The sequence below is a fragment of the Tetrao urogallus genome, assembly GCF_951394365.1.
Source record: "Tetrao urogallus genome assembly, chromosome: Z".
NCBI lineage: Eukaryota > Metazoa > Chordata > Aves > Galliformes > Phasianidae > Tetrao > Tetrao urogallus.
This window is the reverse complement of record NC_136816.1, coordinates 46,140,371-46,167,259: the sequence shown is the minus strand read 5'-3', so window position 1 is coordinate 46,167,259 and position 26,889 is coordinate 46,140,371. Positions and strand designations below refer to the sequence as shown.

The window sequence follows — 26,889 nt, the reverse complement described above, 5'->3', positions numbered from 1 at the left end:
AAGGTCAATCAATACTTTATATTAATTGTTCCTGACACTAAAAGAGGGAATGTTATTTGCTGTTTTATTTCCCCAAAGAAACTGTATCCTTTGAAAAGATTATTTTTACTATTTCCTTTAATTGAATGTTGTGGAAAGAGAGGAAACAGCTTTCTCTACAGCCTCTCCCAAGGTTATTGTTAAGAAAAGAATCAAAAGCAAACAAATTTTATATTTCCTCTAAAGCAGCAGGAACTGTAATGTCCCTTTCATCTTTATCTGCAGTGGTGGTAAGCAATTATGGCAGCAGAGGCTGCATCAGGCTAGGTCTGCTTGGTGCACACTATCACAGAAGGAGGTGGTTTGCTCTCTGTGGACAATAATCATGGCACAAATAATTTTCCTTATCTCCTTTACAGAAAAGTTAGCCACCTGAACAGAAGTATGCCAAGGCTCACCAGATAAATTATGTTGGTTTATAAAGCAGCAGTGATAATTTCACCTTTAACAGTGCCTTTGTGTAACCAGTTTGAAAAATGGAACATTCACAAGTCTGATCTCATTAAGTTATCCCCAGTGATCATAGCTATTTTGTTTAATCTATGAAAATAGAGCACACATATTGGGATTAGAAGTGAGGTTGGAACTTAAGTTTTTCAGAGGAACAGAACAATGGACCTAATACCTCAAATCTCTGATTGCTGACTTTCTTTCCCTTCTTGTTCCAGACAATTTTAGGTCTTGGGTCTCCTGTGGCTTGACAGATGAATGAAGCGACACCTCCAGAAACCCCTGTCTGGTCAACAGGTGTTCTTGTAAACTTTGGTGGTGCTAAAACAAACAAACAAACAAACAAACAAACAAAATTAATCTAAGTAGCAATCATGAAAAAAAAACAAGCAATCATGAAAAAAACAACACATCAAGATTTCAAAATGAATAGAATAAAATATCTTCTTTCTTCAGAGACAGTATTCATCTGCAAGAAAAAGTAATAAGAAATAACTAAAAGGTCAGGGAAGTACTTACAGATTTTACTATTAAATCTGATGCCATCAGAGTAGCAAGACCATACATTATATTTTATCACAGTTATAAATAAAAAATCTATTTGCCTTCTGTTGCAAAATGAGCTCATCTATCAACTTAAATTATACCATGATTCATTACTTGATGATATGATCACAGGATGTCATGAAAGCTGGATTTCCACCTTTAAGCCATTAAAATCAGTGACATTTCAGAGAAAGTCTGTGAAAATATTTTAAGTTTGAAGAGGTATGGGTAAATACCTATGTATTAAAAGCTTATGCAGAGGGGACTATAACAGAAGTGAGATTTATGCTTGTGCACAGTTTTATGTAAAACTCCAGTTCATTCCCACAATATTTTACTGTGTCACAAAGAAGTGAAAAAAATACAACTATTGCAAGAACAAGAAAAGAGAGAGAACTGGAGAAGTCATTTAAAAAGTAGATAAGGATATTTTTATCAATTATTCTCTTACCTTCTTTTTCTTGTAGAGCATAATAAATTTATCAGATTGTTTAAGAAACAACACTTTCAAACTTGGACTAGTGCAGGACAAGATTTCTGAGAAATCAATGTGAAAGTCTGAGAGTCTAAGCACAGTACAGAGATGTTAAAGAGTTCTTTCATATATTTACTTAATTCTCTTATGTAATTGAGTAGTCTTTAGAGTATAGTTGGAGATGCTGATTCGCATTACATGGAGTACAGAGGGTCAATAAAATCAATACAAAAAAAAAAGAAAAGCAGATCTTTGATCTATGGTCTGTCTTCAGCTGTAAGCTGTTATATGTAGTGGCTCTGCAACAACTAATTTTGTTCTCATCTTCAATTTTTGCTTCATTTTTATTCTCAGCCTCTGGTTGTCTTCATCGTTCCACCTTAGTACTGACATTTATGTACAAATATTGTACTTCTTTTTTATTCCAATTTGTTGCATTACATTTCTAATGTCTATCTGCCTATTCTTCTGAGGTGGCCTTCCCGAAGGCAGTATTTCTTGTCAACATCTTTATTTAAATGACAGAATCTTAGAAGACTGCATGTATGAATGTATGCGTCCAAGTAACACTTATATGAATCCTGAAATCATTTTAAATGCCAAGAAAATATGATGTAGACTTTCTTATAAAACAGAATGTATTGCTACATTGCTATGCTAGATGTGGGAACATGAAAAATGTCTCAAGTTTATTAAATTAATTGAGTCTATTTTAACCAACCTCTGGCATTCAACATACCATTAAAAAAGATAATAATAATAAAATAAAATAAAATAACAGTAAAAATGTTTTGTTCATGAGTGCATTTTTTTCTTTAACAGAATGTTCAGGCAAAATGGTTATTGTTATATTTTCAACTTCGCAGAAAGTTCTAGCCTCCTTAAACTATTTGCTGTGCTGATTTTGTCTCATATTCATCAGTAATAAATACGGTATCTGAAGACAAGTGCAACAGCAAGACTGAACACAGCAAAACAGTGTGCCACTGCTGCTGTGGGGAACTTACAAAAGTGTATTTCTGATGAAAAAAAATCTCCAAATGCACAACATAAGAAGAACACAGTTAGAGCAGCGAAACTGAAAATCCTTTCCTATGTGTCCAGGATTTATGCCTGGACCACAGTAAAGACAGAAATGTATTCTGATGAAGAGCATCTGGATTTCACCAAAACTGCTAGCTTTGAATCCTTTTCTGCACATGCATTTACTCAGCTCTCTGATACATAAAGAGACATGACTGATTCAGATATGCTGATACTCTGTGGCACAAATTATGATTGTGTGCCATCATGTGAAAACTGATGCACATCATTCTATTTTATTCTTTTTGACATTTTGTGAATTCACTCTTGAACTGCAAACCAATGAAAGAAAAAATGTTGTCTGGGGAAGTTCACCAGCACACAGAAACTATGTATTATAGCTCACAGGAAGATTTTCAGTTCTAAATAAATGCTTCACTAACATATGCAGAGACTGGCAAACTCATAAATTCAGCATCAATAAAGTAACTTCCTTCCAGACAAGATTTATTTTGAAAAATTTGCGAGTTTTGCTATGCATTATCAGGGTCAAGGACCATTACCAGCTCAACAACCATGTCATGCATTCATTTCTGCAACATTTTATTTATTATCCTGAGAACAGGGGAACTCCAGATAATTAAACAACAAAGAAAACAGAAACAATGGAAAAATGGAAATAAACAACAAGCATGCCTAACCACGTTAAACTAGGTTTGCAAAATACACATACAAAAATGCATTCTACTACTAGTTTTGTGTCACTGTCAATCACCATGATATTTATGGTTTGCATGCTTTTGCTTTCATGCAATGTACCATATTAATGGTAATAATACTTTTTAAAAAAATGGAGAAATAAAATCTTTTTCTTCCTTATCAGACATTCAGAGACAAATTCTTTATAAGTGCAACTGAGGCAAGTGAAACAGAGTTTGTACTAATTTATACTTTAACAGAATTTGCCTTTCCCATTTCTGTTGAACAGAAAATAAACATAACTCCACATTCAAAACTATGCAAACTGCAATGCTATTTATCTAACAGTATGCCCCAAAATACACTTTTTCTACAAAATTTCACTGATATTAGAAATATAACCAGTTTTCTGAATCAATCTATGATTCGGGGAAAAAAAAAATTGATGCAGGACTAAAACTGTCATGTCTCTTATTAAAGAATGCTTACATATTTCTGCAGAGCTAGTGAAGTTGCAGAAATAGGGCTGAACTGCTAACATGTCTTTGTATTTGTCTAGGTATTTGAAGAATAATAGTGTGCTTCCAGTCCTAGGTCAATTTTTGCTGGACCATCTGTGAACTAACAACACTTCCTTTGAAGTAGGAGAGGGAAAAGACAAACATATATATATACATAATGTATATATATATATAATGATGTAATTCCCTATTTGTAGATATTTTTCAAGAGAAACTATTTTTTAAGGTTGTTTTGTTAAGAATACAATTATATGTAGAAAGATAATACTGGTTTTATGTTTAATAGGTGTTATGAGAACAAATTCATTTATGGTCAAAAGAAGTTATGGCTTTGATGACAGTAGCCAGCTAGCCGTGGAGAAAGACAAGCACATGCAATTCACTTCTTCATTATTTAACCTTTGTGTTCATGTAAAAACTGGCTATCATCAGTGTACAAGTATGTGAAATCATGCCCAGGAAATAAAAAAAAAAAAAAAGAAAAATTGTATTTGTTGCCTTCATCTTTATAAAGGTTGTTAATTAAAGTTTGACACAAATTATCTGCATAATTAGTGCTGTCACTTTCTTGACATTGATTCTGACCTAAGCTGCTAGGAACTCTGATAGCAAATACAACTACACTGTGAGCACATATAGGCTTATTAAAGTAAGGGTAATTTTGATTGAGAACTATCAACTATTTTCAATGTCCCATAAGAATACCAGCACAAAGTCCAACAGATACTCTCTCCAGCACTGATTTATAAATCACAGTCACAATCTATATGGGAATCTTCCAGTACAATTAAATCTGCTAAGAAATCAGAAGTAGTAGGTTACTATCAATTGTATGACTGCCATTCAGCATTACTGAAACTCTATCTGGTCACATTTAAATAAAGCTGTAAGTAAAACAATGCTAGTAAAATTATGTTAGCAGTAACATAATTAAAATTAAAGTAAAATTCAGTTGAAATTAGCTGCTCATATTTATATTCTTACTCAGGCTTTCTTCAGGGCATCATCAAAGCTGGAACAATGTTGGCTATTAAAACAACATACTGTTTCTTATTTTAGCCTGTTCATCTGTCTGTTCCTTCCCAGATATTTGGGTTGACACTGAACACTGATACTTTGATGCAGAAGTGTACAGTAGAAGACTGTAATTAGGGATTACCACAAAAAGCTTTGCAACCAAAGACTTGAGGGTGTCCATGCACTGCTGATGCTATCCACTTTTTAATCAGAAGTTCATAAGACAACTATTGAACAGTTACATATTATGACCTAGCATATGAGGGAAAATTGACGGATCAACTTTAACTTGGGATTTAACTTACTAAAAGAGTTGAAAGCCAAATAAATTTGGCTGCTGCTTCACAAGCAGTCAAGCTATCCCATCAGACAACACAGGAACTTTTGAAATTGAAGTTGTTCTCAACCACTGAGAAAGAATGCGCTATCTTCTTCCATACTGCATCTCCGGAAAATATGTTACTAATAAGACACTTAAATAACTGATCTGGATTAGAACTTATTCATACCTTTCCCTGAATATAAGATTTCTCTTTATTCTGTGCTATTTCCTTTTTAGCAAGTTTCAGTACAATACCAAAGTAGTAAATGGAATTAGCTATTCATTCATACTTTTTTAGGTATGGAATTGTCTGATAATTTAAATTAAAATGCCATATACTAGGCATTGTTCATTAAGGACATTATATTTTTCCTTTGCATTCAAACAAACAAACAAACAAACAAACAAACAAATAAATAAATAGTTTTGTTTTTTTTTTTAAATTAGAAGTTCAGTCCACTCTCTATAACTACTGAAAACTTGTCTTAAGGTGAGACATTTTTATGGAGATAAATCCTCTAGTTTAATAGATGAATATGTACATAAGACTTCGTGGTCTTTAACAGTTAAGAGAGTCAAAGTGAGAGTCAGCAGCACAGGCATAGAGAGCTCAGCATGTGGGATTTCAGCAGACAAGATACATAGTGAATGCAGATGTTAACACTGTTTTATCTCTGCACTTTCTGTATGAAAGGTCCAAGTGTACTGCAATGCAACTTACAATTATTTTTTTTCATATTCATGAAATATAATTCATGAAATTTGAATAAAAATTTTCAAGGATTATGGTTTATCATTTTCTTTGCTGTACTTCATGATATGAAAGCTATGTAAGTAGAAAACCTTCAAGGGAAAAAAAATCAAGATAAGATGCTTCATTCATATCTCGTATTTACATGTAAATTACCATAAACTCATGTTTCAGAAGTATCCTGAAACATTATAGTAACTTTTTGTCCGTAAAGACTTTTTTTTTTTTTTTTAATGCAATAAAAGGCAGAAATAGTGCAATCACAACATTTCCCAAGGAATCTTTTCATCTGACACTCAGAAAGGCAGGCTGATCACAAAATAAACAATACGGTGTGGCAGGTGTCCAGACAGTTTGGAGCAGTGTACTCATACCATCACAAGAATCACTGCCATATGTTATAGATCTCTTATGTGTTACTGGTCTCATGGCATCAAGTTTCAGTGGGATATATCACTGGCTCTAAGTCATTCCTTGTTAGAAATTCTGAACTCATTCTTCCCATGCCATACTAGACATGAATAAGAATCTTTTGCTGAAAACAAAGGAAATAAATATATAAAAAGAGAAAGGGAAAAAAAAAAAAAAAACGGAACTCAAAATATTCTTTATATATCCCACGTGCCACTTGACAACACTCGCAGTCATTGTGTCCACCTGGCTTACCAGAAATTATGCATTTTATGTTAACAGGCCAAAATAACCGACAAGTACTCTTCAACATCTTTATCAATGACGAATTACACGATTGAGTGCACTTGCTGCAAGTTTGCTGATGACACCTATTGGAGTGGTGCAGTTGATAGAGTAGAAGGAAGGGATATCATCCAGAGGGAACTAAATAAGCTCAAATGGTAGGCCCTTGCGAACCTAATGAGTTCAACAAAACAAAGTGCAAGATTTTGAACTTGGCTTGAGGTAATCCCAGATATTTGTACAAATTGGGAGAAGAACATCTAGAGAACAGACTTATTAAGAAGGACTTAGCGGTCTTAGCAGTTGAAAAATTTAACATGGGCAAGCAATGTGGGCTTGCAGATCAGAAGGCCATGGTATTCTTGGTTTCATCAGTAGAGGGATGGCCAGCATGTCAAGGGAGGTGATTGTCAGCCCTTGAGAGGCCCTAGCTGGAGTACTGCGTCCATGTCTGGGTCCCCAAACACAGGAAAGCTATGAAGCTTTTGGAGAGGGTTCAGAGGAGGACCACAGAAAAGATCCAAGAGCTAAAGCACGTCTCCAGCAAAGAGGAGGGACTCTCTGAAAGAACTGGGCTTGTTCAGCCTGGAAAAATGAAGGCTGTATGGAGACCTCACAGTGGCCTTCCAATATTTAAAAAGAGTTTATAAGAATGATGGAAATCAACTTTTTACATGGGGAAAAGGGGGGTTGGTTTTAAACTAAAGGAAGGGGCATTTAGATTATATGTCAGGGGTAAGTTTTTTACTGAGAGTGGTGAGGTGCTGGAACAGGTTGCCCAGCAAGTTTGTGGATTCCCCATTCCTGGAGGTGTTTAAGGCCAGGTTACATTGGGCCCTGGGCAGTCTGCTCTAGTACTTCATCTAGCAACTGACAACCCTCCTTGAGGTACGGACAATGGAACTTGATGATCTTTGAGATCCCATCCAATCCAAGCCATTCTATGATTCTATGATCAAAAATGATTTAAGTTTTCTAATGTTAACTTTACTGTGAGCTAACATTAAATATATGTGCAACATTTAACAGGAAACTTTGTGTACCATTTGATTCTTTAAAAGTATTGTCAAAGCGTATTCATTTACAACATTTACAACTGCTAATTTACTCATCAATCATAATCTGTGAAATTTATTAGACTGTTCATTATTATAACCAATTATTTGCTTTAATTCTAGCATGCATTTAAAGTCCACCTGCAAATTGGATATGTAAGAAAGTTAATTGGCTTTTTATTTCTTTAAGGACAAGTGAGAACTTACATTCACGAAATCTGGATCAAGGAATCCCAAAGTTACTTCATGGTGTGTTTCTAAAATCTCTTGGCTGTCAGTCATAATCTGCTGAGTGTTCCTATTTTTCTTAATGAACATTCTAAAACTGCATGATCCTCACATTCTTCCACATGAAGAATTGCAAAAGTATAATCTTCATGTGCCATCATATTTTGAGCAGCTGAATACTTTGGCTCCTCTAAAAGTAACATCTCCTGTTTTATTATGTTGGCTCGTGACATCATGGTATCAGAATTGTATTTTTGGTAGTTTGGCAGTAGAGCCTGAACACTGCTGCCAACATTCCATTCATTACTTTTGGTTCCCACAAAAAGATGACAGCAGAGGGGTGGTCTGACAAAATGGTGTCTGATGTTGAAGCAGGCAAGAAGAAAAGTTGTGTAATTTAATTCCTCTATGTGAAATAAATGTCACCCAGTGACATTTCTTGACTCTTGCTGAATGCTTACGAAGACCAAATGGTGGAGTGAAGCCGTAGGTGATGCACTTTAGCAATGGTGACGCCAACATTGGGTCACCTCCACTGATGCAGCTTGTTACAAGTCTGTCATGCAGGCTCTTGTTCATCACTGGTGAAAATATATACTGATGGTGACTGCATTAAGAACTACTGTTTTGTAGCTGAGACTTTGCTCTCTAAAATAGTATTACTGTGCTATTTGTGTGCTCTGTATTTTCCATGGAAACAAAAAGGAGACACTACTTTCAGAGCAAATATCAGTCTGTGAATTAAAATTAGCAGATTTTCATCCTTCAACTATTCAATGGAATCCAGATAAGCCAACTAATTCCGGCTGAAGATTTTGGTCCTTTTGGTTTACGATAATTTCTTGTGGCAGAAACACAGGTTTTTGAAAATCCTGAAAATCACTTTACAGGCTCCACAACTTATATACTCAGACCTTAAGACAACACTACTAAAAACTTTGCAATTGATTTAAAATGTTTATCTCATAATCTTCTTTCTGCTACTTGTATTCTTCTAGAAACAATGACACTGGAAGAGAAAATTAGGTCAGAAAGGTCTGGGGTTTGTGGGCTTTATTTTTGTTGTTGTTGTTTTAATTTACTGATTATTTCCCCAGTTCTCATTTAGCCAGAACATGCCCACTACAAATTTAGCAAATAGCTCAAAAAAGAGATTATTATTTCCTGATTTCTCAAGGAAAATTAAATTCAAAACTATCATTATGTTTTCAAATTTTCTGCAATGGAGAGCATCAGTTTACTAGGTTTTACTCTTGCCTAAAATATGAAATCTGTTCACATAATTGCAAGTAAAACTTTATAAGTAGACGAGGTAGGCTACATTTTCCAAAAGGTCTAATGTTAAAATAGCGCATTCCTAATTTGTACCTTTAGGCTGTGTAGAACTTGGTACCAGTTCATTTCATTGTGGATTATGCATGCTTTTCTAGAGACAGACATTATCTGAGCCCTAGGGACATGGTAGGAATGCAAACCAGCGCAGACAGCAGCTGACATTTATTTGCCAGCTAACATCATCCACCCCACACCTCATTCCCATTCTCATTTATAGTTTATAAAAACCAGGATAAATCAGACATTCCCAAATACGAAGAGCATATGTGAATATGTGAATAATCTGTGAAAAAGTGTTTAATGAGTACTATAGACTTATTTACTCTCTAAGTAGGACCAAGCTGAAGAGTTGATTTATATGTGTTTTCTATTAAGAATGTTGTAGGCAATAATTTAAGTCAGTCTCATGACAAATTACTGAGACACTTGCTGTAGAACTGAAACTTGGCAGTAATTATTGCCTTGGCAGAGTGCTGTCATGCTCAGTGAGAAGGGAAGCCAGGCCTGATGGACCATCCAGGCCAATCTCCTCTGCAAACATGTGGGCTCCCACTAGAGCTCTCAACATTCAGCCCTGAGTGCTGTGCAGAGTTTTCAGTGCCAGTGACAATATGTATGTTATCTTTACTACAAGCTTATTTTAAGTATCACTACACAAAATGGATCGATTTTACAAATTTGTGTCTGTTTCTTATTTGGCCCAGTATATCTCCATTTGTTCCAGTGGAAACATTCTTGTTCATGCTAGTTTATTAAAAGATAATTATGCAGCCAGCTTCTAATACTTGCTTAACTGAAAGCATGAAAGCATGAATACTTGCTTAACTGAAGCACTGAAAGACGAAGACATAACATTAAGAATCCATGATACAGTAAATTCATAGAAGGGCAAGAACTCTCTTCTTTTCTCTGACATGCCTATAGGAAATCCAAACAATAAAAACTAAAAATTTAACATAAGTGTGCATATGTCTTTAAGCTAACTATCAGCATGTGTTCAAATGTTCCATATAAAACAAAATAATGACAAGCTTGCACGTATTGCTAAATATTTCTTATTTACATTACATGTGAAATCCGGGTGGGGCTTAATCTGCCTGACTTAAAAGTGAAAATTGCTAGCTAATCCAGTAGTAAGCCTTCTTCTAGAAGCAAATAAAAAGCATAAAGCCTCTTGAATATAAAAGGTTAGTGACGTACACCACTTCTTCCCTCTGGAACATTACATAACCCTGTCATATTCACTAATTTAATGAAAGGAAATTCCGCTTCAAAGCTCTCTACTGCTTCTTTTTCAAATTTTAATGTCTGCAGACTGCATATGAATTATTTGGTGACTGAGAGCTGACACTCCTTTTCAATATGCAAGGTAGAAGCATTAGATCTTAAAAAGCCAAGGAAGCCTATCTCCTTGAAGAGGAGTTTCTCCCTAGTGGAAAAATGGAATAAGGAATTATGTATCTGTAAATACTAGTTTCAGTCATTGAGAATATCTGGGAAACCTTTATTGCTGTTTCATTCCTCACTAAAACTAGGAAGAATAAAAATGTTTAAACAAAGCAAAAGACATACTTGGTCATTTGTGCACAAGTCAGATTGATGGTTAGTGACAGTAAAAGTAAAATCTGTCTTATGATAAGGCTGACTCAAAGAGAAAAGGAACCATCAAGCTCTACATATTGTGGTTAAATATTAATGCTCAACAAGGAACCCTCATAAGCAAATTCCTATAGCTCCTGCTCAAGCACAAGAGAAATTACTAAAATTTTCCTTAAAAAACAGGCGATGAAGCTTACTTTTATCTATGTTTCACCTTTTTTTTTTTCCAACATAAATTGGGTATAAAATTATAAATTGGGTATAAAGTATGTAATACTATAGGGTATCAATACCCCAACTGGTCTGTACAACAAAAGGGAAAAAACACTCTTTTACAATCTGCTTCTATGCTTTGTGAAGATGATCAAAGATCCTATACTTTTGTATAGCATGTCTATACAGATGAAAGGCCTTAAAGTTACCCATTTATTGTAAAATCATCCTTAGTTCAAAACAGTGTAAGGCAACAGAAAAAAAAAAACAAAACATATCAGGTAGAAAAGTTTATGAGGAAGTGTATGATAAGAAACTCTTAAGTCATTCAATTTTTTAATTCTAATTTCCAAATAAGAAGATCTTTTTTCTCCAGTGTTCAGACAATACAAGCAGACTTAGCTTAGGGACCAAGTCCTTGGCTAAATAACAGTTCCCAGCAGACTCTATAATAGGTGAGATTGAAGAGTATGCTGAATCCAATCCTTGGGTGCCTGAGAGAGACATTTAAAATCATGAAACCTGCTTCAATCTTAGTAACTGATCTTCAGCTTAGTGACAAGACAATTCATATCATCTGTATCTGAACCATTTTGAATACAGCCATCTTCTATCTTGGTGATAAATATATTGCTTTATATCTCATTATTTTCTTGGTTAAACTATTAACTGCTGAATGGTAGAATGCTGTTTGTATTAAATGCTTGTATAATAAAATCTTAAGTCCTATATGAACATATACATTAACAACCATAGTTCCTTTAAAGCTATACATATGAAATTAGTACATTCAGCTCTGCTCATTCAAGATTACAATTTTAAGCAGGCAGTTTGGAGAATTAAATGGTTTTAGATGTCTTTCTGCTTCCAAAATTGCATGAGAAGGCATCACATGACTTAAGCATAATTTATTGAGTTAAAATGGTTAATAAAAAAACTATAAAATTATTTTTCTATAATAAAAAAATTATATGCTAGTTAGTACAGCTCATACATCTTTCTTATCATGTTACTTAGCTAGAACACCAGCCCAGAAAATGAAAAACAACTCCTTATTAGCTATAAAATGATATTTACCATTTGCCTACAAAAACTGATCTTATGAAACCTTAATTAGGTAGCTACTCAAGTAGAGAGAGTATGTATATGTAAATTCCTCTTACCAGCAATACTGTGAGAGCCATGCAACTCAGCCCAGCTGCAAAGAGCTTCAGTTGTACTAAAAGATGTGTTAGCATGGCTTGTAAGATGATATATTACTGATGCAAAAGCACCAGTTCATAAACTAGGTCAGAAAAATATTTATAGCTACTACAAAAGATTGTGTTAGTAAAGGTCTCAGTGGATAAGCCCAGTTGCTTGCCTAGAAGTCAAGTAGAACACATCAGCACAGTGAACATAATGCAAGTAGCCTTCTCTGAGGTATGGTTATACAGATAGAAATACAAAGATTAAATGTATTTACACCAGTAGTACTTTTGATTATGTGTTTTCAGTACCGCACGAGGGTCCTACAGATCCTATAAGTCCTATAGATCCTACAAGCTACCTTTTTTTTCTTTTTTTTTTCTGTCCAGTACTGCCTGTAGCTAAGAAATGAATACTACTCTTCAGGTGCAGTTTTATAATTATAAACTGCCTCAGCTGTATGAATTTCTGCTCATATGAGCTATTTTAATCCAACTCCTCTCCAGTAATGCTTTGCTAGGAGAAATTTGAAGTCAGAATGTCAGAACTAAACCCTTTACAAATGTTTGCACAACTAAGTTATAACTGCTTCAAAACTCAATGAAATAGAAGAAGCATGATTCTATAATCCAAAACGAGGAAAAAGAGAAGGAAAGCACAACTAAAAGAAACATATCACCAGCACAAGTCTATATCTGTTTTAATTGTGATATAGGACAAATGCTTGTAAAATCACAGAATCATAGGGGTTGAAAAGGACCTCTAGAGACCATCAAGTCTGACAATACTGTTAATGCAGGTTCCGTAAAAGAGGTTGCATAGGAAAGCATCCAGGCTGGTTTCTAATATCTTCAGAGAAGAAAATTCCGCAACCTTTTTTCTTTCAGTTCTCTGTCACCCTCAAAGTCAAGAAGTTTTTCCTCATGTTAGTATGGAATTTCTTGTGTTCCAGAAGCTCTTTCAAAAACAGTTGGCCAGGCTGATGCAAGCCATCTAACAGGATCAGTATGTGTCACTCAGTTCTGTCTGAGTGGAAGATGATTTTCAGGAGCCAGAAGTTGAATGCTATTACAGAATATTGTGAAGAATACAGGAGACATGCTAGAAGACTCATTCAAAATAAGTAAATAAATAATAAGAATTAAAATGAGATGCTAGAATGATATATAATTGATACATTCATTGAAAAGCTGATTACCTCTTCTCTCTTATCTTGCGCAATGAGTTTAGTCAACATATTGAACTACAAAGTGAACAAAGTGAACAACAAAGTGAACTACAGCTCTGGGTACAGCTGATCAGATATCAGCCCATTGCCTCATCACTGAACTATTAAGTACTAAATAAAATGTTCTTCCACAAAGTATTAAGATAACTGAAGAGTAAAATTATTTGATTTCTTATATGTCACTGTTGCATTGTAGTTACTTTACAAAGAATACTGCATGGAAAATGGTTGTAATATAAAATTCAGTGATTTAAAATACACTGAAGAAGATTATGCTGATCGACAGTGCTACATCGTTTGTGTTTCATCTATATATTTAATTCTTTTCTCTTTAGCAAAAAATGTATTTACATCTTTTTTTTTTTTTTTTTGACATATCAACAAATCCTAACAAAAATTAAAAAATTCTAAATAAAATCAAATTGGATCTAGTTAGGTTCAGACCTGCATGTCCAAGACAGTTAATGGAAGCAACACAGAGGTCAACAAAGTTAATTTACCCGGACTTTGTGTCACATCTTATCTGAAGAGTGATTATATTTGTGCAGCAAATGATCCCTCCCACTTTGGGAGTCATACCTGTACCACTGAAATATGAGGTCTTGTGGAACTTACCCAAAATATCCATCCGTCTGTTGATCTAGTGGAAAGTGTCCCTGCTGTGGCAGGGGAATTGGAATTAGATGATCTCTGATCCATCTTCCAACCTATACCATTCTCTATGTATATATGGAAAGGTGATTTTAAAAGGGCCTGAAGCATCAATTTTCAAGTTAATGACTTCACATTAAATACTTATAATACTTTCTGTGATTTCATCCAATCTACCAATTTTAATGCATACTTAATATTTTAGAAAAATACAGAATGCAAACTTGCAAGAACTCTGCAGGACACAGTGAAGCCCCCCCCCCTCCTTTTTTTTTTTTTTTTTTTTTAAGCACAAAACAACATGATTTCCTTTTGCCATGACTTAAAAATTTACGTTCTGTAAGCTAGATCATAGACAGAAAGAACTATTCATTCCCAGTTTTAAAAAGTATGAGTTACTGAAAGTTATCACTATCAAAGATTATACTTCTCTTCTGTCTTTCTGTGGGTGTTCCAATCAGTATTCTTCCTGATAATTACAAAAAATAAAAAGTAGTATCAGTTCTAGTTATGAGTCCTTTCCAAGTTCATATCTTAATTGTAAGAAGATCACTGAAGTTTGATCCCAAGAGAGGAAACTGGAAGCCAAAAGATGTGAAAGTAACAGTTGGCTACTGGACAGAAGAGAGTGCTGAGAGCCAAAACTCTGTAATTCTAATCCTGTCTCTGCTAATTGCCTGTTGTTTAGCTTCAGGCAAATTACTTAACCTTCTTGTCTCAATTTCCTTACTTCTAGGATAATGGTACTTACATATGTCACGAAACACTGGGAGGGGTGTTATCAAGGTAGCTGTTACTATATTGACAAAATTTGAGTAGAGATTTGTTTTCATGCACTGAATATGAAAATTGTTAAAGCTCTGTCTACTTGTAACAAGAAAGATGTTTCTAGGAGGGCAAAGAAAAGGTAAACAAATAGATCAAAAAAGCCACATGGATCTTAAAAGTGTCAGAAAACTGGTGGCTATTTGGCAAAGACATTACCCTTTGAAAACTGCAGTGCTTTGCTTATCAGTCCTGCAGAATGTTGGTTTAATTAACTCTCTTTTCTCTATGGAAATCAGCTTACATTGCATAAGTACTGAATAAGAGTTGCTCATTTTGACACCAGCAGGTATGAACTGAAAGCTGTTGTCTGCTATGAAACTGTAGAAAATTATTTCTACAAAAAATATTGGCTTTCATCAAAATTAAAATTCAAAGCTGTATAATTTTGTGTGTTTCCATTCAAAAATCAATGTCTTTTTCCAGGCATGTAAATTTAATGGTCACTTAAAATATTCACTTATAGAACTATTTCAGTATGTAGTGATATGTTTATATCTACACGTTTAGAAATTAGAAATGTATAAATTTTTATTTTAGGCACTGAACTTTAGCAACATTTCAAACTGTACTTTAAAACACCTGAAGAACTCCTGAAGTGAACTGAGAATCCTGGGGCTATCTACAAACTTAGATATCAGATATCGGAATCACAACGGTGAATTCTAAATGTAGAAAATACCTAGTGATCAATCATTGCAATGCATTGTCAAAGCTAAAATCTGGTCAAAATAATCAATTATGGCAAATGTTTGCAAGAACTGAAAAAATATTGTATTATTGCAAAAGTTACTGCTTTTTTTCTCTCTTTGTTTTTTTCCTTCATATATACAAGTCAACTAAAAATGCACTTCCCACAACTACTGATGCTAATTTACGAAATGTAAAGCTACTGCAGGTGGAGAAGAATATAACAGACCAAGAAGAAAACATGTGGCAGTCGAGGAGACATGGCCAACATCTTTTCAGCGGTCTGTGAGGACACGACAAGGGGAAATGGCCGTAAGTTCCCATGGAGCATAGGAAGTTCCACACCAATATGCAAAGGAACTTCTTCACAGAAGGGTGACAGAGCACTGGAACAGGCTGCCCAGGAGGTTGTGGATTCTCCTCTGGAAATATTCAAGACCCACCTGGACGCCTGCATACGCAACCTGCTGTAGGGAGCCTGCTTTGCAGGGGATTGGACTCAATGATATCTGGAGTTCCCTTACAGCTCCTACAGCTCTGTGATTATGGTTCTGTAATAAAAGTTGGCCTCAGTTGTCCAAAAATAACAGCATTTGGGCTGGGGAAAGACAGGAATAAAATCCTAACTGAAAACCCATGCCCATTACATGAAAAACATTGCTGAAATTGAAAAGAGAAACAGAAGCTGATTTGTCTAACAGTTCTGTAGAATAACCCAAACTAAGATAGGCCATTAGCTCTATCAGATACTTGTTTATACATTAGTTCATTTATATATATATATATTATTTGAAAAGTTTGACTCTACCATGGAAAAAAGTTGCTTGTTGTCCAGGGCTGGTAAGTTATAATTGTCTCTGAGCTCTTTAACATGCAATGTACTGTATAAACCAGTATTAGAATCTTATGAATGAATTGCTGAATTGTTAAGAAAGGCATAAATTATTCTGTTTATTTTTCCTTCATTGAATGCTTTTAAAAACAAAGCTTCTATAAGCTAAATAATTTTATAAACCAATGTCCAAATGTGGCAAACCCAACTGGAAAAAAAAGTTAATTATATTTAGGAGTAAATATTTAAAAGTTATGTTTTTATGCATTTATTTCTAGGACAAGATCTTTTCCTCATAACTCAAGCTTTCAAAAATACAAATTCTCAAGAAAAACAAAGTTTTTGAAGGTGTTTAGCTTTTTTTTTTTTTTTTAATTCAGTATTCTTAACAGTGCTCTTTAATGTAACAAGAATGTAATGCAATATGACAGCAAAGCAAAATAAGCATAAAAAGTTATTAGGTGCAGTGACAAAAATTAGCAAAGTAAACCCCACTGGATTACTAGATATATTTTTAATCCCTTTAATATTACTGAGGAAACATAATGATGCATTCAATGTTTATTTTATTTCCATGCTTCCTTTTACTCCATAGCCTTTAGTATAGTATGGTCATATGTACATATTGACCTTCTGCAATAGGCTGTAGCCCAATATCAGCAAATATGTCTTTTGCTGTGCTTACTCAATCAAATCTATCTTGGTATACAAGAATATATACATTGAGTACAGCTAAAAGTTCCTAACCTTTCCAATAAAGGAACATGTATTGGCCAGGAAACACAACTTTTAACATTCCACTTGGTATTAGAAACATTGTAAACATTATAAACTAATTAAATTTGTTTGCTATTTATTTTGATTTTCGTATTTGTCATACTGGACTCTTTATGGCTTCACTACAAGATCTTTGCTTACTGTATCAAACTACAAATAGAGGTCTGTATCCAGTTACATCTATGAATGATGAAATAAAAAAAAAAAGTTTGGAATCCATTCTTACATTATTTTATACTCGTTTTGCTTTGCTCCAAAAGTAATGCCTCTTATTTATTTACTTTTTTTTTTTTTCCCATGGAAACTACAACAACTCTTTTTGGTGGAGGCAGTTATCAGCTACAAAAGATAGCCACCACCAATAACTATGCATTTTCACCAGTGATGAACAAAAGCCTGCGTGCTGCGCCCATATAAACTTGCACCACCAGAAATAAGCAGAACAAGACTGAGGAAATCTAATTTTAAACAGAAATGCTTCCCTTTCTATCATTAAGGACCATTGTTATTTTAATGAAATTATAATGCTTTGTAAATTTGCTTCCAAATTACCAGCTATTTAAAAAAATTAAAATGCTTGAGTATATGATTTTGCAAACAAAAAGCAAAGAAAACAATATTTTTCGCTTTGAGTGTACAATGCTAACCCATTTACTTGCATGTGTATAACACAGATAAAAAATTCAACACTGCCAACAGGGTCAAAAGAACCCCTCTCCTCTGAGTTTACCCATACAGTGGTCACTTCTGTAACTCGTTATATAAGGAAGTGCCAGTCAGTGTCACTTAAGTCAGCACAGCCATCTGTTGGCCACAGAATTTGCCAGGTGCCAATGTACAACGATCTTGTATAATTAAAAAGAGGGATTGCCATGAGCCATCAGGCTGCCCAGCCTGCCAAGTTATTAGGATAGCCAGAGCACATCTACACAAGTCACACTTACCAGTAGCAATTTCAGAACTGATAAAAATATTGATGTACTAAACTTTTCACTTTCCCTGTAATTGCTCAACGGGGGGGCAAAAAAATCATTCCGTTCTATACAGTGTTACACTTACTGAACTCCTCTGGTTCTGGAATCCATTACAGATTATATTTTTTACCTTGCCACTGTCAAAATGAACTTTTGCATATATACACGAATCTTTCCATTTTGGTAATCTCTAAGTTCAAATCTCCTGTATGCCCTGAATGTCAAATTTATTTCACAATCCATCAGCATATTTTTTCTTTATACCATGTGGAACTGAATTTTTTATCTGATCCTTATCTTGAGACTGCTCTGTTCTCCTAAATCTGAGAATGTAAGTACTTTCTGATGGAAGCTTAGTTCTTAAGCTTTCTGATCATGTTCCAGTGATGTTTCAACCAATAACTCAATTTCTTTCTTGTCTAGCTTACAAGTGATTCCTCTGCACCAAAGCAGTTCAATTATGAAGGCACTGTATTGTTAAAAAGTGGGATGGCTATGACCAAGTATTTTAATTGTCAAACATTACAAGTAAAACAAATATTGGATCTCACACTGAGGAGCCAATGCCTATTGTCTGAATGACTGTTATTTGAAAACATTAATGGTTTTTCTCACATATTCTTTTACTGCGACCTTACAGGACTGTCTAAATTAACCTCTTTTCTAAGTGAAATGAAAAAGCAATGAAAGTTGTGGAAGTGTGCACAGTTTCATGTGAATGAACAATGAAGAACAGGTAATAAACTCATGAAGTTATTTCTAGTGCCTAGATACTTCTAAGAGCCACTTTCCCTTTCCCAAGTTATGCAAAAATATATTGATATAAAAATTCTCAGATTAGTGGAAGAAATGCAGCTCTGGAATTTCAAGCAGATGACTGCATCTCTTATGGATTAGTCTTTTTATTCTTAACTGCATTTCTAAAACTGAAACTGTTAGCTTCTTACAACACAATGAGCCCTCGTCAAAGAGAAGAATTTTGCTGTAGATCTCAACAGATGAAATCCTAGTTACTCTGAAGTCAATGGCATTCCTAAATGCAGCCAGCATTAACCCTCCTTACTAGAATTTCCATGATTGTAAATGACTCCAATCTCTGTACTCGCACTGCTTTTCAGAACGTATAAAGCTTTCTAAGTTTCCATAAATACGTTCACAAACTGAAGGCTGAATAAGGTATGTTATAATAAACATAATCATACATTTACATCTATATTGCTTTTGCTAGCAGACATGTTGAAAGATACATCTATTTGAACTGCAGTATTGCTAAAAATTTGACTAGAGATACAAATACATTTCTGATTTTTTTGTATTAGGTAATCTCTGGATACTGAACAGCTTTGAAATCAATTTTGCTCTCTTCTCTTTGAAAATCATCAGTATCATTAGCTGATGCTACGTGTCATACAGAAGTTTTATACATTTAATATATCTATAATTATTAAAATGTTTGCACTCTCTTGGAGGTGTTTCCTTAAATAAGCTTTCTGGTTTCTTCACTTTTAAGCACATCAGCAATTTCAATGACAATATTCAGCAATTTCAATGACAATATTAAAATTCAGAGAAATTGAAGACTTTGCCTATTATTTTCAGATTCAGTTTGAGCCTTGAGCTGCATACATTTACAGCGCTGAAGTAAGTATTAATAATATCACTTGCACTGATAACAGAAGTTTGCAAGTTACTGCATTATGCGCTAGTATGGAAAATTAGTCCTGATTACAGGGAAGTTGAATAAATAGCTATAATCTGCTACCTTTCGTAACTTTACTACAGCAGTGTTACCATAAGATCTAGCTGTAATCAAGTCTTACTACATACCATTACCAAAACAAAACAAAACAAAAGAAAAAAGAGACAGAGAGAGAGAGAGAGAGAGGAAAAAAACCAGAATCCAACAAGTGGTGAGTCTGGGTGATAGGTACACTACACTACAGAGAAGGTGGTTAAGGAGTAGGAGTCCTGACACAGTTTTGCCTAGATTTCCCTTAGATGGAAACAGACCTATATTTCACATGAACTGCTATATTTTGTGGTTAAATAAAGGCTTTCACATAAAAAAGCTTTAAAAACTAGTTTGTTGTAAAATTTGCTTTGGTAGGATTTAAAAAAATTGATTTCCAAAAATTCAAGCCTAGGTACTGCTCTTGCTCAACAGCTATCAATAAATGTTTATTTTACTCCAGAGGTTCACGCATTTCAACAAGTAAAGAAAAGATATGTATCATTTCCCCAAATTTTGCTACTTAATTTTATTAATAATTTAATCATTCTTAATCACTCTTTGTAATTAATTTCTAAATATATGCAATGAAATAATTGTCCGAAGTAAAAATTTCACATCAGCGTTTTGTGTGCATGTTCAACATTCTTGGATGGCAAAACACAGGAGAGAGGGAAGAGCTGTTTTTCAGAAATGAAAGGAAACGTATCATTCTGTTTTTATAAATGTAAGTCTGGTCCTACAGTATAAAACATTTACACCAAAGTGGAAAGTTTCACTGTCTATAGTGAAAATATTCCCTGTGAAGTCATCAAATACATGTTCATGTGTTATATAGGAAACCTCCACTTCTATAGAACATCATACTTTTTACCACTTTACCTGACCTTTCTACTTCCAATTACTCATAGATGTCCAGGCTATTTTAGTAGTGGGAATTAATTTCCCTGTTTTTTCACCCATATTATCAATTTCTTTATAATTGAAAACTTGGATTTTCTTCACAGCAATTCTGCCAGAAATAATAATAATAATAAAAAAATCAATTGAAATAAGGCTGCTTAAAGGCTAAGCAATAATGAAGATAAAACATTGTACAAAGATTTTTTTAACAGTTTGTTTTTCTTTTAGGTTACTAGGTTCAAACAAATAAGTTAATGCAATTTTGTCACTGCCTCTCAGTAGGCTTGTTACTATATTTGTGAAACTTAATTACATGATGAGATTATGCTTATTAGTTTGACAGTATTTATTACAGTAAAATATATATATATTGTATATTACTTCAAAGCGCTCCCTTAAAATACAGTATATTAAGTACATATATGAAGGATTACTTTCTAAATCTCTTTTAGCTGAAGAATGCATACTAACGCATTTAAAGCTGTTAGCATTTAAAATAATTAATTATATGTAAGTAAAATAGTAATAAATAATAATATTTTTTTAAAAAAAAACAAGGTTTAATTTAAAGTAAAGTTGTTTGGAGTCTTCTATTTTCATATTACTTAGTACAAAAGACAAAACATAATATAAACTTATATATAAATATTTTAATCTTAAAAACACATAGGTACCACAAGTATGAGAATGGTAAATTTTCAGGGCTTTCATGAATGTATTTAGTTCTGCTGACCGTTATGTATGTTACTAAATCACCATTAATTATGTTTAAATTTATATTCTTACTCACATTTAATTTCATTTTAGCTCATGCTGAAAATTCCTTATGTCCACATAATCAATTTCTATACAATGTTTTTCATATATTGTTATGAAAGAGAACATTCACAAGGTATGTTTTTGATCATAGAAAATTAAAAATGGAAGATGACTAAGATGTCTCAAAAGCCTTACATTCATGTGTGTACATAAAAGAGGTTGCAAGCACCAGAAAGGGTCCAATTATTAACTCAAGTAGCTGATGAAATGTTTGTTATTTTTAGATAATTAGAGTAAACTAATGCTCAAACTCAAAAAATAAAAATAAAAAAAAAATTAAAAGCTTAAAAGCATCACTGCAGTCAGGAAACAAGGTTCTAGGAGAACACTTGTAACCCTGTAGTATTCAGTTGCACTAAAGGAGTACATAGGGAATAATGACCACAAGTACATTAGAATTAACACCTTTTCTGTTCATGAGTTGCTCTTATTGTCCTTCTGTCATAGAATCCCAGCCATAAAATGAAAACAAATTACCCTTTAAGGTAAGTAATATTTCTCAGACTACAGCATATTACTTCAGTCCTCCAATCTACTAGAAGACCTGTAAAGTCTAAAATTTTAGAACATTTCACAGCACTGCCTTAAACTATGTTACTTTTTCGGTTCTGAGGGCTGAATTCCATCCTTACACTCAGGTAGATTTTTCACTGCTATTTAACAACATCACGATTCTGGAACTGCTTAATATAAATGGTTATGCATTTGCTGAAATTAAATAGATCTGATATTGAGATGATATTCTTCTAGAAATAATCAAGCTATTTCAGCAAATGTAGAACTCTCTCCACTGTGTCCCTGCAGGGGAACCTAAGAAAAATCTATAGTTGGCTAAAATTATTCTTCTGAAAGACTTTGTGACTGCAGTAAATCTCAAATTCAACACAAATAAAAACATATTATAGAGTTAGATACTTCTCCAAAGCAGACGTATTTGAAGATCTACTATTACGTACTCTCATACATTTGAAATAAAAATTACTGTGGTAGGAATATCTCTTTTGTCCTCACTTACTAGCCCAAAAACTACCCCCCAAAAAATATGGTAATGAAGTAGAAAATAATGATTATGGTTTTTATCTCATAGCAGAAAGGTAAGAAGGAAATGCTACATAAAATTTCATTGTTCATTCACTGTTTCTTTTTAGGAGATCACTTTTTGCAATTTTCACATATTTATTAGAATTATTCAGTATTTCTGGAACACTTAGTGCCTAACTTAAACAGATTCCAATTTTGATATATCCAATGAAAGCAGAAAATAATTTTCCTCCAAGAATGTTTACTGCCTTAATCTTTCCTCTTACTATGTTTATAGTAAAACAGCTGAATAAGTGATACTGATGTGACAACTGGAAAATAGCAATGAGTTTCAGTCAGCATGAATGGCATTAAAATCAAGCTTAACAATACTCAGACTTTTGCTGAAATTTTAAGAAAGCTAAGTAGAACTGAATGGAAGGTTACAAAGCATCTTTATGGATAAGTGTGGAAAACTAATTTTCTTCATTTCAAACAGCATGCAACAACAATTTATGTATCCTTGAAAAAGAGCATCCAGAGTGAAGAAGCCTAAGAAATCACAGAAATCACTAGCTGCGCTCCAAGTCTGGAGTCAAGAGAGACATCATATGAGAATCTTCAACACTAAATCTTGTGAAGGAAGAGCTGACTTACAGGTGTTACAATTAAGGAAATAATACTGAGAGGTAACCAGTGCTCTGAATTAAGTAAATAAATAAATAAAATTCATTCCAGATCAGTAAATCAGTGAGAACATAAAATACATAAGTGATTTTAATTTTAGGTTTTAATTACAACTACTCTTTTATCTACCACTGTACCCACTCCTTGTGAAAGGGATTTAGCATCTTGTTTGAGTTCAGGAAATGACATCTAAGCCAATTCATAAAACATCCAAAATGGTCAATCTGTTAGTACAGAATCATAGAATGGTTTGATTTGTAAAGGACTTTTAAGATCTAATTTCAATCTCCCTGCTATAGGCAGGGAAACCTCCCTTTAGAACCGGATGGTCAAAGCCCCATCCAGCCTGGCCTTGAATGCTTCCAGGGAGGGGGCATCCACAACCTCTCTGGGCAACATGTTCCAGTGTCTCACCATCTTCACAGTAAAGAGTTTCTTTGTGATATCTAGTCTAAATCTATGTCCTTCCAGTTTAAAGCCATTTCCCCTCATCCTGTCACTACCTGCCCTTCTAAAAAGGCCCTTCCTATCTTTCCTGGAGGCCGCCCTTCAGGTACTGGAAGGTCCTTCCCAAAGTCTTATCTTCTGCAAGCTGAAGAGCCCCAACTTTCTCAGCCTGTCCCCTTTATACAAAATTATTTCAGTATTTTGTAGTATATCATAAACATTTACATTCTAGAAGCATTAAAGGTATACAAGAAAGCTGAAGTGCATAATGATAAATGTTACTGATATCAAAGGCAGCAGGTTTATAAATGGAATCTACATTTTCTATACCTGTCAGGTCAGCATTGCATCTAGGCACACTGCATACTTCAACTCTTCAGAAGTTCATTTTTTAACCTCAAATTTTAACATCTGAAGGAGCTCATAAGTGGTTATTCTTGTGTTTATGAATAACTATCATTGATCTTCATCCCTGAAGGGCCTATACATATCATGTCTGCTGTTAAATATTTATTTAAACCGCAGTTCTATTTTAGTGGCAAAATTAACACTGTTCTTGATGATTCTGCACATTTTCAAAAGACTCCCAGATGTGATAAATACATAACTCAATCAGCGATCGCTTTTCATACTCTGCTTAATACCCTAGTCACTGTCCCTATTTTCCACATTCTTTTCAAAGGCTTCCTTAAGCTTTTATTTTCTTCAAGTCCCTGATCCATTCATTGAATGACTTCCAGAAAGAATGGAAGGTACAAAGGGCTAATTGAAAAATGTCTGGTCTATAAAAGGCAGAGAATCGGGAGAAAAAAAATAATTGGTGTTATTATATTATCAAGAATGTAGATAAGCAAAATACAAATTTACAATAATACCTTTGATTCTAGCATTTCCTAGTTCTGTTATTATTGTTATTTTTCCTGTTAGAAAAATAAATCCTACAATGTAATACATATTTTTACTCATTCCAAGTCATTAGCACATTTCTGCTGATGTGCAGAAGCAGCAGGAGCATAATTTGTAGGCAATTAAGTGAGCATGCCTGTCTCGCAACCATTTTGCTACTGCATTTAGAAGTTATTTTTTATAAAGCAAAGGAATCCTTGGCACTAAGAAACTTGATTTTATTTTCAGGTTATGCAGAACAAAGTTTTTATATTTCTTTTCTATCCATTTCCATCAGATCCTGCTCTTTCCTTACCACCTACACAAGTGCTATGTTCCTTTACCAGTCCTGTACACAATCCCATCTGCAATGCCTAATCAAACTCTTCCCTTCAGCACTTATTCATGATCAAGGTTCAACTTTAGCTTCAATTCCTGGTTTACCTTCTTTCTCACTCCTTACTAAACCCTTCTCTGTTGCACACATTTTTCTACACAACATCAATTACTCTTTTGTTTCATGCTGCCCTGTCTCTACACAAAATAATTCTATTATAATTTCCTTATCACTCCAGTCATTAACTAGCCATTCTACATTTCCCAAATTGGAAATCACTTTATTTTTTTCTTTTTTCAACATGAAAATACAATTAAAAGCTGTTTTCATTATTTTGGAATTTTATGATAAATAATTTATCTTCAAATTAATTCAATTCTTAGCAGTTTTCATCTCATATTGTAATATGTGAAAAATTGCTTCCTTGAATTACTTATCTATGAAAATTTCTAGTATCCTTTGTATCTGTGACACTGTCAGCAACAGAGACATAAGTTATGTGACTAGCCAGCAAAGCGAGACAAACTGTCTCCACCACATATTATAAGTGTCTATTGTTGCATTCTTATCTTCTCATATTCCACTAACTTTAAGCTTTAGTGGTGAGAATATATCAGATGAAGTTACAGGTGACAAGCTAACTCATTAATATTAATGCAACAGAAGGATGATGTTTAATGGAGAGTATTCAACAGCTCATCTAGTTTACTGCTGTATATTAGAAAATGACAGAAAACAAAAACAAACACCTTTCCACTACACATTTTCACAAACAACAAAAGCTCGTTTGCTTTATTTTTTGAAATCAGATTGGGTTAAATAGTTCAATCTCTTATGTGAAAAATAAGATACTATGCTGAGTTATATATTTTAAGCTCTAAGTGCTGTATGGCCAAAAGCCCGTATGTCTTTCCTTGCTGTACAGCATTCATTATTTTCCTGTTCATCTCCAACAAGAACAAAAGTACAGCCTACAAGCTGTAAAATAGATAAGGCAGGATGAGAAGTCTTGAATAGCTGTAAATAATTTTAAGTAAAGGGTGAATATCAGACACAGAAGTTTTGCCCAGACTTAAATATTCGCAGTTAGTTTCAGATTTCTCATTGAAAAGCAGCACTACATTTTGCAGCACACTGTTTTGTTATCTTAGAATCACAGAATCACATAATCACAGAATCATAGAATTGTAGGGGTTGGAAGGGACCTCCAGAAATCATCAAGACCAACCCCCATGCCAAAGCAGGTTCCCTACACCAGGCCGCACAGGTAGGCATCCAGGCAAAACTTGAACATCTCCAGAGAAGGAGACTCCACCACCTCCCTGGGCAGCCTGTTCCAGTGCTCCGTCACCCTCACCGTAAAGAAGTTCTTGCGCACATTTGTGCGGAACTTCCTATGCTTCAGCTTGTGTCCATTTCCCCTTGTCCTGTCTCCACGTACCACTGAAAAGAGACTGGCCTCACCACTATGGCCCCCACACCTCAGATATTTATAGACCTGGATTAGATTCCCTCTCAGTCGTCTTTTCTCAAGGCTAAATAGACCCAGTTCACTCAGCCTTTCTTCATAGGAGAGATGCTCCAGGCCCTTCACCATCTTTGTGGCCCTCCGCTGGACTCTTTCCAAGAGATCCCTGTCTTTTTTTGTACTGGGGAGCCCAGAACTGGACGCAGTACTCCAGATGAAGCCTGACCAGTGCAGAGTAGAGGGGGAGGATCACCTCCCTCGACCTGCTGGCCACGCTCTTTTTAATGTACCCCAGGATGCCATTAGCCTTTTTGGCCACAAGGGCACACTGCTGGCTCATGGCCAACTTGTCGTCCACCAGGATGCCCAAGTCCCTCTCTGCAGAGCTCATCTCCAGCAGCTCATCCCCCAGTCTGCACTGGTGCATGCAATTATTCCTCTCCAGATGCAAGACTCTACA

The 26,889-nt window shown here is 34.5% G+C and overlaps 1 protein-coding gene across 2 annotated transcripts in view; it reads right to left on the bottom strand.

Annotated features, from left to right (window-relative positions):
• PTPRD (protein tyrosine phosphatase receptor type D) overlaps positions 1-26,889 on the bottom strand; it is a gene marked incomplete at both ends in the record, with an annotated part of 269,207 nt that overhangs the window by 201,810 nt on the left and 40,508 nt on the right. For both annotated transcript variants that reach the window (XM_079548803.1, XM_079548804.1), the window contains one exon: positions 665-810. In XM_079548803.1, the coding sequence (XP_079404929.1) occupies positions 665-810 (146 nt within the window). The remainder of the gene's footprint in view (positions 1-664; positions 811-26,889) is intronic.